The 15,456-nt window shown below is 39.1% G+C and overlaps 1 protein-coding gene across 2 annotated transcripts in view; it reads right to left on the bottom strand.

The window, feature by feature from the left end:
- The window catches only part of LOC119649837 (multiple inositol polyphosphate phosphatase 1-like), a 34,351-nt gene that overhangs the window by 12,505 nt on the left and 6,390 nt on the right, over positions 1-15,456 (bottom strand). For both annotated transcript variants that reach the window (XM_038052181.1, XM_038052182.1), the window contains exons 2-6: positions 11,491-11,694; positions 11,327-11,418; positions 4,754-4,897; positions 3,728-3,817; positions 3,402-3,655 (exon numbers count right to left, since the gene is read on the bottom strand). In XM_038052181.1, the coding sequence (XP_037908109.1) occupies positions 3,402-3,655; positions 3,728-3,817; positions 4,754-4,897; positions 11,327-11,418; positions 11,491-11,689 (779 nt within the window). In that variant the 5' untranslated portion in view covers positions 11,690-11,694. The remainder of the gene's footprint in view (positions 1-3,401; positions 3,656-3,727; positions 3,818-4,753; positions 4,898-11,326; positions 11,419-11,490; positions 11,695-15,456) is intronic.

The raw sequence follows: 15,456 nt of genomic DNA on the forward strand, positions 1-15,456 counted from the left end.
TTGTGTTGTTTTATTTTAGGTTCTGAGCAACTTCTTGAGATTCTTCAGCAGTGAGTCGTCGTTTTGCATCTTGTCAAGGGTACGGATATCATCTATACACCTTAAGTAGAAAAAGAGAATTAGCGACTCGACGAAATTTGCTCCTCTAATTCCCCCATAAACTTCACTTAATAGTGATGATAGGGGATCGGCTACTGTCGGCTACTTAACTTGCCATTGAACCAGAGTGAAATTATGCGGTGTTTCCAACGATTAATTAATTGAAATAATAAAACTTGTTGTTTCTTTTTCGTTGTTTTTTGCACTGATGAAGGGAACAAGTGGTTCCCGAAATATCGGTATTTGCAAGAATAAATACCCACACCAACGAAAAAGAAACAACAGGTTTTATTATTTCAATTGCCATTGAATATTATTCTTCTGAAAGGCAATGGGACTTCGTTCTTGTTTTCCCAAATGCAGTTTCGCCAGTGTCTGCATAACATATGTGAATTTATTGCGGCAGGGATCACCCTTATTCCGTTTCTAGGCCTTTGATAGAGATCTGATGCTCGGAAAGATTGGGGTGGGTGTTTTTACCACTGATAAATTTTCGGTAATAATTCCGCAATCCTTGATTGTTTGTTTTTTTAATATTTTATCGACTCCGGTAATACGTCTTTGTTTAACCCATGTAACTTTCATTCTTCAGCTTATACATGACTTATCAGTTGTGACAATTACATCTCTTTGTTAGCATTCAGATAATATATCGGTTTATTTTAAAAATCTTGACAATAGCTGCTTCTTTACTCCTTTTTATAATCCTACGTAATTGTCTATGGATATTGCTTTCCATACGATTTCTTTCTACTTTGTTGGATGATACTTTATAACTACTTAAATTATAATTGGCAAGCTTTTTCCAGAAGGCGAAACAAATATTAGAAAACTTCAAAACTTCAAAACCGTCTGCCTTCTCCCGAACAAAGTGGACCGTGACTGCGTATATATATAGTTGTATGAAATCCAATGTCAGTTAGGCTAGATAAATTTCTGAAAGAGGCTTAGTAGCTTACGGTACTGAACCTTGGCATAAACCTTCAACTAATTAATTATGGGTAGAAATATAACGATGGCTCCTAACGAGGGTTCAGCAGATGAGGGTAGCTTCTCATTGGGCGGTATCGTAATAGCCACTTAACGCCCCTACGTTAATCATATCAACTATAACTACAAAAGACTATTGCAATCAATATATTTAATAAAAAACTAAATACATATCACAGACCACGAATTAGATTATGAAATCCACTTAACTTCCACGGAGAAGGATCTCCTGCTAAATTTTCTTTCGTTTTAAAAACCATCATTCGGATATTAGGATAAAATCGAACCCAGGTATCTAGTATTTAAAATCGCAAAAAGCGAGGAGAAGAGCCATGAATTCCCTCAATATCCTCCTCCTGAGTCGCAATATCAATATTCTGGAAGTTAATTTAGTTGAAAAGGATTTAGGAGAAGAAACCTCAACTTTGAAACCGGTTAAGGTGATCCAGACTACCCTAACTACGATAACGGAAATGATACAAGAGAGAGCTTTAAATAAACCGACATCGGAGTAGTTCATCCTCAGCAGATCTTCTGAATGCATTACTGAAAGGTAGCTACTATGTAGTGCTCATGCACGTACATTCGATTTGTAAAAGTAATCCCTAGCAGATAATTATTACGTTCAGAAAGAGGCTATTGAAGACTATTCTTACATGTTCTTCTAGAATCTGGTAGAAACACCAGCGATCTAACTTCAGTACATGTTAAAAATGATCGAAAACAATGACCTCTGATTAGTGTTGGATCATACATATAGATTAACAATCCACACGATTGACCAAAAGAGCTACGTAAGTAGATGTTTTACTTAAACTCCAAACAAATAAACAATGGTGCTCCATAATTCATTCTCTGATTGGTGCGCGAATATATATTAGGCTACTATTAGGTTGTTGCATATGAAATGGCCGATTTGGCAACCAAGTGAAGTTAGTTGCGATTTTGCTATATCAAACCACCACCAGTTGGCGCTGTTGGTGTCGGATAATGATGTATAAACACTTCTACATTTAATCAAGGAGTCAATTCAGTTTTGACCATCGTTGTGATAACAGTGACTAAAAAGGAAAAAAGGATGGAAAAGAGCCAAGAACGTATACTTTTTCTGTATAAGTTCAAACTCGGTCATAAAGCAGTGGAGGCGACCAGGAACAGCGCATTTGGAGCTGATACGGTAAGTGAACGAACCACACGGCGGTGGTTCGAAAAGTTCCGGTCAGGTGACGTAAACCATCAAAGTGAGCCACGTGGACATCCAGGACCATCGATTGATAACGACGAGCTGCGTTTGCTAGTCGAATCCGATACAAGTCAGTCTGTGAGAGACATTGCAGAGAAACTGGGCGTACAGTATTCGAAACTTTCCCGGCATTTGCAACAGCTTGGAAAGGTAAAGAAGCTCGACAAATGGGTTCCGCAAGCCCTTACGGAGCAAAACATGACGCTTCGAATAGAAATTTGCAGTTCTTTACTCTCTCGCAACAGAAGCGATCCCTTTTTGCACAGAATAGTGACATGTGTTGAAAAGTGGATATTATACGTCAATCGTCGCCGATCATCACAATGGCTAGATGCTGATGAGCCACCGAAGCATATGTCGAAACCGAGCCTCCATCCGAAGAAGGTAATGGTGACTGTTTGGTGGTCTACGGCTAGAGTTATCCACTATTCTTTCTTGGCACCTGGAGAAACGATAAATGCACACATACTGTGCCAAACACGAGGAAATGCACCAAAAATTGAGTATTCAACGGCCGAGATTAGTCAACAGAGATGATGTGATACTCCTTCACGACAATTCACGACCTCATAAATCCAGAACAATGGTTCAAAACGCAGTATGAGACTCTGCCTCATCCACCATATTCACCAGACCTTTCGCCAACCGATTACTATCTTTTTAAGCATTTGGATCATTTTTTGGTGGAATAACAATTGAGGAAAAAGAGGTCATCAAAATTGCCTTCAACGAGTTTATCAACCCCTGAAAATTGGACTTCTGCGAAACTGGCATACATGCTCTTGTATCCCGCTGGAAGAAGTGTTTTGAATCGACTGGCACCTATTTTGATTAATTAAATAAATTTTTGCAAGCTTTATAGTTGTTTCAAATTTTAGTACCAAATCGGCCATTTCATGTGCAACAACCTAATAGTTACTTGACAACCGGCTTCGGCTACTAGCACCAATGTTAATTTAGTATAGGTGAATGGACTTGTAGTAAAATAATTTAACTGTCTAGGGTATAAAGTAATGCCCTGAACTACTACTGCCTGCTGTACTTCAAACAAATAACCGAATATACATACCCCAGCCGTGCTGAAACGTTAGCTATCACCTGATTGATTAGCTCTGAGCTTGCAAATTTATCGATATCCTTTCCAGGTTGTTTTGCTTCACTATTTTGTTTTGTGAACAATTCGCAGTTGTCGTGGGGATCCAAAAGAATATCTTTTTCTGGAATTGGATCTAAAGTAATATTACTAGAAGTTTGATTTCCAAAAAGTCCTTCTGTAAATGCATTATAACTGGCCTTTGTTCGCTGGGTATTGGAATGTCGGAACTGGAAATATGGTAAGTGTATTTTTATTTATTTGATAGATAGCTTAGTTAGATTCCACTTTATTCTTCATACCAAGAAGTGATCCTTGTCATACGTAGTGAGGAGCAGCTCTGGATATACTTTCTGATAGTCAGTTGCCAAAAGTTTCAAATCTTCCCAGCCCTTCAAAAAATGGAACACGATTCATGTACATACATATGTTTGCATATATGTATACATCGCTTAATATAATCTTAATTTCACATGTTTTTTTAATGTTTTTTATGATATGTTTTTTAAAGGATTTTAGTTATTGTTAATTTAATTATTAGGGTTCGGAAATGAATTGTATTTTCTAACTTTTTCGTATACTTTTTTTCTCTAACGATGAGTTTTACCTCCACAAAATCGTAATTCACTATTGGAGGAGGCATCGCCAGCGTCTCGATTTTGTAGCACCAAATTCGAATCCCTGTTTGTCATGAATGTTTGCATTTGCCTTTGTGCTGATCTGCTGCTGTAGGCTTCCCACTTGCAAAGTATTAAGCGTGATGATAATAAAATTGAAAGAGACTGTTCTCATTGAAAATTGAGTCTGGATATCCCATACCCATAGTGAAATTCGAATGGCCTAGGTGGAAATAGCAACTATTGAAGCAGTAATGGCGGATTTTTTTCCTAAATTAATTTTGGTGTCGCGGCACAAATGGTATGGGTTTGAGTTTCCATTAGTTCGAATGAACTCCGAAGAATATCAAGAAATTTTAGATGCTTGCTCTCTACCATTTTTGATGCACCTTTCAGCAAACTGTCCTAATGTCCTTATCCAATATTCATGGTGCAAGATCGTGTTTTGAAGCTTAATTTCTACCTTTTGTTGGTTTCGGATCTGAACATTATTGAGAACGTGTGGGGAAATTTAGCTTTTATGTTTACAATTTCGTCTCGCTTTATACAATTTCTTAAGATTTTCCGAAGTTAAAAATTAAAGTTTTTCCGAATACTAATAACCTTTAAAAACAGGTATTCTTAAAAACTTTGGAAAACATAAAGAAATCGTGTGAACTTAAGAAGGTAAAATAATTTATATTAGTAGTAATTAGTAATAGTAAGTATTACCTGAGAAACCAAGTATTGCTCGTGGTCTGTGGTGATATTTTTATCAAGTACCCAATTACGTATCAGTTGCAAGTCTCCTTCACATAGGCTGCCGTTTATTGATATGTTTTGACTTCTGTAGTTGTTGATAACTTCATCGCGTATCTAAACCGTTAGTTTAATTTTTATTAGATTTTGCTTTTATATGAAATTATTATATAGTCAAATCTTCTTTCGCAATCCTTGGTTCCTTGGCCTGACGTTAGCTGAGTTCGAGGACATGTTAGATAGAATGATATTGGACGTGAAAAGACGGAGACTGAGAGAACCACAGAATAGGGAAGTTCACTAAGGAATGCTTGAGAGTGCTGTGTCTTAGAGGCCTTCGCACAGCGATGGTCGGGATATTATTTACCGGAAAGGAAGGTCCTTCATTAGCTCTGGATATGTCTTGGAATGTCAATTAATACTACATCTACGCTTATCATCAGGCAATTATCTTCCGAAGAGCATGGCAAGCGGAGTCCTGCACGTCCAAGAATGATGAGAATGTCCGGTTAGTCTTTGAACACAATTCACGAGCAATTGTTTACAAATGTGTGGTTAGACCAGAGAACAATGGATGGAACTGACCAGCAGGTATAGCAGTGTGTCTATAGAAAAACTCGAGGGAAGTTAGTTATCTAACAAAGCAAGAGGGAGAGCAGGTGCGGTAACAGTCTCCAGAGGCTTTTAAATGTGGTTGTAATATCCCCAGTAACGATGAAGGAAGTACTGAAGATTTGCAATAGGCTAGGAGACAACAAAGGGAATTTTTCTAACATAAGGAAACGCTAAAGACTAGTATTATTGCCTGAAGTTGGTAAACAAAAAGGAACCGCTTGGAATGGGTTCGACGACGTCAACATTGCACAGAGGGAAATTCGAGGAATTTTATGCGGTTCGACGAATTGAACTTTTAAATAAGCTTGCATACGAGCATGTACATAATATTAATTCGCCCTCTTAAGTGTTTTATCTGCAATTATCAAAATGATGACCAGTAAGATGACCAGTTCAGTAATGAGTATTTTTCATTTTTCCCCAGGCAAGTGTGACCTTTGTGAGACGTCGTCTTGGTGGAGATTATCGGGATTGTGAGACACGGTCATGCACGTAGAAAACTGTTTTGTGTTGTTGAATCGTTATGGCTGTTGGCATCAGTGAAATGTTTTCGTGAAGGTCGGAAAAACAGTGAAAAATATATGGATATGCTGGAAATTGGGTTGATGTCTTTATTAACGCACATTTTCGGCAATACCGATTGAATGGTGTTAAATTTTAACAAAATAACCCCTCACCCTATTTCAAATCTGCAACCGTAATGCGTTGGTCTAGAGAGAAAAGCATTGTCTTGTTAGATTGATCGGTTCAGTCCCCAAATCTGAACCCCATAGAACACCTTCTGGGTATTCTAAAGCACAAAGTAAGGGATCATAGCATCACATCCAAAACAGTGCTCAAAAACTTGTAATCCACGAATGAACGCCATATGCAATGTGCGAAGCTAATAGAGGAGTATAACGCAAATGATAGCTGCTGTAATAAAGGCCATAATATTGTATGATTATGCAACGCAATCGACTAAATCACTAAAAGAGTCTCATTTTTAAGGTTTTGTTTGTAAAACAAAACTTTATTAAAATCGTTTCAATGTCTGTCTCTCTGTCTGTCTGTCTGTCTGTCATAGGCACTTTTCTCAGAAACGACTATACCGATTAACACGAAGTTTGGTGAGAAGGTGGAAACTGTGGACCCCCAGACATGCAGTGAGTAATATCCTCCTACGTTGAGATTTAGGGGGGGTCCCCATACATGTAAAAGGGGGGTGTAAAATTTTTTTTCACCAAATATAGTCATGTGGAGTATCAAATGAAAGGTCTACATTAGTACTTTTCGAACCCGTTCTTTGTTTTGAGATTTGTTAAAAAGGCGGGGAGTGGGAGGGGTGCAAAGTGGTGATTTCTTTAATGGAGCCATTCTCAGAAACTACCCAACCGAAAAATCTGAAAAAAATCATGAAGCTGCCTCTATACGGTACCCTCGCCTCAAAATACTCTCCATTTCGATATCTGTTCAAATTAAGTTAATAATAGTATATTACCATATATTTGGTAGTAGTATAAAACATAATATGGAGCATATTATCTCCAAGTTTGATCAAAATCATACTATTAGTAACAAAGTTACAGTAGCTCAAAGTTGCCTTACCGTGTAAATTTACAAGCTGAAGTACTAAATCTGATATGCTAAACGCATATGTTTAACGGGCTACGTACAAATGGGATAGTTCTACACTCAAATATACTCACACAAGAAACAAACAAAACCTTTCATACCTAAAGCGCCCAGCTTCCGGTTTCTCGACTTGTTTACGCTAAACAAGAAAAAGGCATAAAGTATGTTCCGGGGTGCCTAATATTTATGGCCTAAGTTGTATACGTCTATTGGACATGATGTGAAAAATGCTTCATTGCTTCCAGCTGTAGAGAGTCTGGAAGGATTATCAGACAGACAGCTCGACTTCTTCATGGTATGGATCAACCATCGAACTGGTGGAAAGGGTAGAACTAGCAAGTATTGCGCATAACGTGCAAAATGTATGCAACTCAATCAATTGGAACCTTATAAGGAGGCCTTTAGCGACGATTGATATACTCAGTTACTTAACTGCGCGTATCGACAGCTATCTAGCAGGAGGGGGACTCTCCGCGAGTGTGGAAAATCATACATAACGATGTTCTCAACATTTCAGTTGTAAGCGAGGCCGATGATATAGCGCTGATTGTCGTTGCAAAATATTTTGCGGGTGTGGAATCGTAATCATCCGAAGCAATCACTGCTATAAAGAAGTGTCTGAAAGATGCAGATCTTGCACTCGCGGTAGACAAGACATGAAGCGCAGTAAGGAAACGAATGCTCGAATCAGAATGGGGAGCTACATCACCATGTCAAAAATCAAATTCATTGGAGTAATGGCAGATGGTAGGGTGAACTTCAAACAGTAATTACAATATGTGTGCATTAAGGCGTCCAATGTCAGCATGGTCCTGGCAAGGATGATGTCAAATATTCGGGGCTCACTATAAACACGTAGCTATAGTTAGAGTGACAATCTCTATTCTACTCTATGCAAGGCCTGCTGAACTCCACTACATACTACATGCAATACTGAACGATTGACTTCAGTTTGTAGGAAGACCGCCTTAAGAGTGTGCTGTGACTTTAGATCGCCTTAGACGAAGCAACCTATGCGTTAGCCGGAATTATGCGTATCGGCTTTTTGGCTGATGAGATAACTCACATCTATGATGGACCTGGTTCGTTTTCTGATCGGAACGTGGAAATCTCCGAAAGGAAGGTATCTTTGAGCCAGTGGCAACAAAGATGGATATGGGTGGAAAAGAGTAGATGGACCAATAAACTGATTCCAAGCATCAAGTCGTGCAAGCATGGGATTGCACACAGATCTCTCAACAATCAGAGCGCGAATTGATCCTTTTTTGTTTAAACGAAAATTCCACGGAGGCTTTCCAGAGAGAAGAAAAAAAGACTTGCTATAAGACGATCAGTTCCAGAGAAACAGCCAAGAGGTGCGGTTATGGTTCTTACAGGAAGATTTGGATGGAAGCAACGATATTGCGTTTGAACATGTGAAAGGAGATATATACTATCTCGATCAAAAAGTTCCTAGAATTTATCTAGAAAATTTAAAATACAATGATTATTGGGCAAAATCGCCATTTTCCCCTTCATGGACTACAACGTACTTATGTCACTGCTTCATCCAATCCTCGAAATACATGTTTTTCATACTGGGGTTTCATCTATTCATCAGAGGTACCTTTCATTTTTCTACACACTCCTCATAGTGGGTTTTTAATTTAGTGGAGCAGAACGAAGTCGCAGGGAGCACAATCAGATAAATCCCGTGGATGATGGAGGTCCGACTCAATCTTTTCTTTTGTGAAAATTTAATGCAAACTCGTTGTTGAAAATTTAATTTTTAAACTGTGAGACAACGAAAACGAAAACACGCATACAAATGAGCGGGAGGAGTGAAGTGAGCAGGCAAGGTGTTTCCTCTGGAGCTCGGAATACAGACCTTAAGCGGTTAGTTTCATTTGCGCAACAAAATAGATAATTTTCATGAATTTTTTAAAGGAAACTTTGAAACTGTTTGAACGATTATATTATCTTAAACTGTATACATTGAGCAACTTTCAGTAATTTTTTATTGAACAATATTACACAGTCGTGTTACAAATGCCCGCCAAAAGAGATTTATTTTAATTTTTGTGCTTTTCGGTGACCAAATTGTGCCGAATTGGATAATCTGAACCAAAAAATGTTAATGGATTTAGTTAAATAACAGTACAAAGTAGTGTTTGATTGAACGATTTAAAAAATATGCCTTTTTAAAAAGTGGAGGACGGTCGAAGTTATTCGTTTCATTGTTCACTAAAAGAGCTGTCATTTTTGGGCTATAAAAAGGGTTTGGATCATTCGTTTAATGCAAAAGTTGTGAGGATGAAGAGCATTTTGCCCAGGAGTGCGGCACTGCCTCAAACCCATGTTACATACATATATAATTATTACCAGCACCAGATGCTCAGAGCTGCGATAGGTATTAACTGGAAACGACAAATGAAATTATTTCGAAATCAACCTTTGAAGACAGGAATCTTTGCAATGATGTATTGATCATGGATAAAACAGATGAAGCCTAAACATGATGTCAGAGTAATGATAGGAGGCGTATAATCACTGCGACTACTTTCCTTCAAGTTTTATTTCGACAGAGTCCAAGAATGTGTTTCGATAGCCTGTTCTCCTAGCCCGTTAAGGGATTGACTTCTATTAGCACTGCGTAGGGGCAGACGAGCTTAGCACTTTGATGAGGATTATCCTACAGCATTCATCAGGCAATTTTATTCCCGGTAGGATATCTGCAAGGCTCAAAATGAGGAAACCATCAATCTGTACAGAAAAAACAATGGATCAGCACACTTTTGAAGAGAAGACGTTGATGGTAAACTCCAAGCGTTTATTGTCCCCAAGGATCTCAAATAGGACTCTGTACTGTCCGCTATTATTTTATATATCATCTATAACGATATACCCAATCTTCAGCAAGCCTGTAGCAGAAAAAGGTTTAGGTTGCTGTTAGATTGTGGAGAAGGAGGAGAGAAGGGAATGATTAGAGGCATAAGTTTGACCTTCGGGCCGGATTCTACCTCTACCGCTCAGGGCCTACATTATAAAAACTGTAATACGATGGTAATTTCAGGGGCTTTTGGTCAAGGTAGTGTAGTAGTTTGCGATAAAGCCAGGTAGGTTACAACTGACGCCAGTGATCATCAATTATGGTAAATGACTACATTGAAATAAGCACAAGATTCAGAAGTTGCCTTTTTGAAGTGTGCAGTACAAGAGCGCTGACAGGTTGTTCGAAAGAGACCATGATTTAATTTAATTTTAATTTAATTTAATTAACGGACAACAAACAGAAAATTCCAATTAATTATTGTCCTCAGGAGGAGGAGAAAGCAAAAAACTTATCCTACGTTTAAAACAACTTAAAGTAGGGAAGTTAAAAGGACCAAGCCTGGGAATCGGGGAATGAAAGTAGACTTGAAGCTCTGCGAAGGGCACGCTGAAAATGTCTGCGTGTGTTATAAGACGCAGGACGGCAGGTGATCTCGTCAGTGGCGGAGCAGTCCATTAGACCCGAGGAAAGTTTAAAGAATGTGCATAGATCCAGATAGGATCTACGCTGTTGTAGGAAAGGAAGGTTCAGAAAGCGGAGGCGGGAGGGGTAATCCACACGAGGGAAGCTTTTCTTAAAGAAGAGGGAACGGGTGCATTTACGTTGCACACGGGAGGGTGACCAGATCACGGAGCAATACTCGAGGGTATTCCTCACGAAGGAATTGAAGAGACCTAAGGAGGGTTGGATGGAGTCAAAATCAGAGGAGAAGCGAAGAATAAAGCCTGACAATTTTGCTGCTCGATTGATGACATCGAGGCAATGGGTGTCAAAGCGGAGCTTATTGTCAAAAGTGACTCCGAAGTCTTGAGTGGATTTTAAGCAGGATAAGGAATGTCCGTTAAGCGAGTAGGAGAAAGAAGTGGATGAGGAGTTTAGGGAGTGGCATATTTAGTGACACTTTCTGACGTTTAGCGCTAAACCATTAGTCGAGCACCAACGAACCAGAGTGTCCAGGTTAGACTGAAGGGGAACACAGTTCATAGGAGACGATATAGCGGAAAACAGCTTAAGGTCGTCTGCATAGTGCAAACAGGGACAAGTAAGGAGGGGAAGAAGGTCGTTTATAAAAAATAAAAATAGCAAAGGAAATTTGAAAGGATGCACATTATTTTCGACATTTTCTCTACATGTACAAGGCTCTAAGATATATAAATTTGCGTTAATTTCTGAAAGTGGGAAGAACTACTATTCTGGGATCAATTAAGATAGAAAGGATATAAGATAGTATGGTGGTGAATTGTTTTAGAGTTATCGAAATAGGTGAACCAAAATTTAATACTTACAATTTCTAATTCTGGAAGACTTTCAATAACGTCTAATTCGGGCAATCTGGTTCCATGCCTGCTAAAAAGCCAGAATTTCACGGGAGTACAACCTGTAACGTAAAAGGGGTTTCAGAATAAGTACATGTATCTAGACATATATTTTTTTGTAAATAACAGTTTACCTGAAACAGTTGAAAGTTTCTCATATTCCTTTCCTTTCATAAATTGATAAGCTGTTTTAGTGGCAAAGTGCAACTTTTGTGGTCTGGCCGTGTCATCACTGTAGCAGTAGCTATTAGAATCAATATTTTGGCTTGGTTCGTCGATTGCAATCGCCTTCCCAATTATGGTGAATAAAGTCAATAAGACTAGAAACCTCATTTTGTCTGAAAAGCGAGGGAAGATGTTGTTTAAAAATATTATTTGTAAATCTTGTCAAATGGTGACCTATTTATGAAGGAAAAACACAGTGTAGCCTGAAATTAATACAGGAAAAACTAGTACGTTCTACCGGCCAACGAAAGCTTCGCGAGAAACGTGGGAATAGGTAATTTAATAATCGTTGGCCCAACAATCCATATTGGATCAGGGCGTTGAAGTGTGTTAGAGCACTCCATTCAAGCCCGTAACGATACACTACAGGATTGCAGTACCCTGTAGGAGGCAATGTGGTCAGCATTGCGCTCGCCCGAGATTATTACCCTGATTTGATTTACAGCTGAGCCGACTGGTATCCGACGTCAAATCACGTCAGGTGAGATTTGAACCGCGACCTTCCGTACGACAACCTAGGTAATTTAGTCCTCAAAAATCTAGCCGCCATTAAGACCGTTGCAGCTGCAGAATGTGCATTCTAAGTAAAACATTATTGAAATAACGACCCATGAATGCTCCCAATCCATACTGCATGTTATGAAGAAGAAATGTGAATTTACCGATCCAGTTTTCAGTCAGGAACCACCACAAATATCTAAGGCCTTATAATAGCAGATGCGAATCCGGTGTCAAAATGACAATTACCACAAGGGTCGCTCTTACGACCTAGGAGTCGGTTCTTGATAGGCAATTGAATACGAAATTCCGGTTCAAGCTAAGGAGCATCAGAATTGTGCAGCGCATCAGCAGAAGTTTCGATATTATGGACGCTTTCTATGAACACCGTGCTGAGGCATGTTCTTGATAACCGTACAAGCAAAGATGACCGGCTTTTAAATTTTTGCCATTTTCACCGCCTCATCACTGGCGGCATATTCTTCGAACACAAAGCAAAAGCGGATGGTTTTCGCGACGTTCCAAGCCGGAACGTGGAAGCGAATCAATGAACGGAAGGAGCTAAGGGTTCTATTGATTGCTGTCAGCAAAGGTGAGCGTACTACTCCGGAGTTCTTTTATGCTGGGGGATAGAGAGTAGGAGAGAGAGAGAGAGAGAGTGTATGCGGTCACAAAAGACATTCCACTATTGCGTCGGTGAAGACGCAGGCGCTGCTGCAAATAAGAACGATTTCGCTACCATGTACCACATCATGAAAGAAGTTGCAAGTGTTCTAAGTCCTTCAGTGATCTCATGAGCGACGTTATCCTTCTCATCCACGATGATGAGCAGCTGAAGAGAAGGTACGAACAATTCACCACGATTCGCAGTCTTATAAGATTCGATGGAGTTTCACCTCCTATGAATGGATTGGATAAGCCACCGTAACTCCGGACCGCCCGCCGAAAGAAAAGTGAAATTAGTTTTGCCATCAACGTGCTTGAATAAAGCTACCAGCCCTGTTGGTCTCTTTTGACACCTTTTCGTGCAGCTCCTGTGTCATTACATAATTTTTTTTCCACTGATTCGTAAATGCTGCGAACCTTGGGATCTATTCCAGTGCGACGAATGGAGGTTCGGGTCAGAGCGCCATTGAAAAAGTCAAATTTCTATATTGTATATTTCTATATTTCTATATTCTATATGTACTTATATTAGAAACTGCTGGACTCGATCTGAACCCACAGATTGAACTATCGAATTTATAGGGTAATTCATGTTGTTATATTTTTTGTTACGCATATGTCCACATATCAAAGCAAAACATAAAGAATCAAAGGCGAATAGCATACGAAGTCGATATATGTACTTTTCATATCTTTTAATTTCTAATTTCCCAAACAAAGTATGAAATTGTGCCTCTATGAATGACGAGGTGTGTTGGTATACGCATAGCGTATTTTTTTATCAACAATCATTAAATGATAATTTTGATTAATTTTTGAAAGAATCAAGTGACGTAATATGCTAGAAATCATTTATCCATTAAATAACATATTGCTGATCGAATCAGGGTCTTTCGATTAGACTGACCGAATATTTGGCAAGTCAATTTCAATTTCCCGTCAAACAAATTGACGTTTCCTTTTATTGAAGTTGACTCATACAGTAATAGAAATTGTGAATTTTTTGAAAAGCGAACGATTTTGTGAAGTGTCGAAGTTGATCGATTGATCACTGTAGCTTTTTCAAGTAATTTTCAGTTTCCATTGTTGACATCAAATCTAGGAAACCGGGTTCTTCTATAAAAAGTTTTGGAATGTACCAAAGGCGGTCCTCCCAGACCCAGTAGAGATAGGATAAAGGACGGGTCACTATAGTCTGAATAGTCGTTTAGCATCCAGACGTCTCAGACAGTAGTTAAACACTTCAATAGTATTCGTTATTAAAGTGAGGTGGGGATTAAGAATTTACATATTGTAAAAGGAATAGGAATCGCTGGGCTAGCAGAGAGAGAGTTGTTAATTGCAATGAAAACGTTATCCTCCCCTCGAATAAGGGCAGGCCTACCTTAGACTGTCATATCAGGAGTTCTTTTTCTGAATGCCCAACGCTCCTTGATAATAGTGTCCTAGGGCCTCCAGAATACTCATTTTCTCCAACTTGAGCGTAAGTTCCAGCATTATAGGCTGGACGTTTTGGGGTTAAGTGAGTTTTGTACTATTTCACTCCTGGCGGAAGTAAGCGTGTTGGATTAATGTTTCCGGCAATTATTTGGAAGCCTGTTTCGACCAGGATACTGATTGCAAGACTCCGGTCTAGAATAAGGAATATTTCAATATTACAGTTTTACGCACCAACGAAGATTTTCTATGAGTAACTGAACGCAGTCCAGGAGAGGTTTCCTAAATGGAGTCCGCAGTCCAGGAGAGGTTTCCTAAATGGGACATTGTGGTCGGGATGGTAGATCTGAATGCCAAAGGGAGCTCTGGAAATACTTGACTCGGACATTTGATGGGAAAGCACGGTCTTGGCGACCGTAACGATAATCGTGGGAAGTTTGTGGATTTCTACAATTAGTATGCGGTAAGAAAGGCATTTTGTTGATCGGACGGCAGATATCGTGAATAATGCGCTTAAGGATGAGCATTAGATCGCTATCAAAAACGATCTTTTCTTGGGCGCTACTTGGTATCGGAGGGGCGTCATAGGATCTCACTGATACCATACGAAGTCCCGAGAATTTCAGCCTGACAAAAATGACTTTGTTGTTGCGTTGATCAGGGAAGCAAAGGCTAGCGAAGACTGCAATTATTTTAGAGCGGTATGCGAGAAAACTGGCATCTGATTTCACGCGTTTCGATAGTCCTGTGAGGTCCGTTAACGGACTACTTATTGAAACTGCGTACCAGTCAAAGCTTCTCTCGTGCGCATGCATGTACGTATTCGCTGTGCTGGGTAAATGGAACAATGCAAAGCAAGCAAGGTTTTGAATAGCTTCATCAGACTTTCGTGTAAATGTTGGGATTATACTTTGCTCGATCTGGCTAGTAATTCACTAGGATGTCCTATAAAATAACATTGAACATTGCTGTGATAAATAAAAAAAACAATAAAGTCGCAGAAGTTGTCGGTAGGAGTTCCTAGAAATAAGAAGCTGATCATATCATAAGAAAAGTAGAAAATCCTTCTTTAATGAATATTTGTGAACATAAAAGGGTAAACTGTGAAATGGAGCAACTGATTGCCTACAAGTTGCTGGAAGCTGGACATGATCTAAGGCGTCTAGTGCGATCAGTGGGGTGAACTTTAGTATATCGTTATACACGATTGTTCATTTTGTTTCAACAGAGATCGGTATGAGATGTGTTTTGAAGGCTAAATTTTATATGACGTC

Source organism: Hermetia illucens, chromosome 2 (genome assembly GCF_905115235.1).
Source record: "Hermetia illucens chromosome 2, iHerIll2.2.curated.20191125, whole genome shotgun sequence".
Lineage (NCBI taxonomy): Eukaryota > Metazoa > Arthropoda > Insecta > Diptera > Stratiomyidae > Hermetia > Hermetia illucens.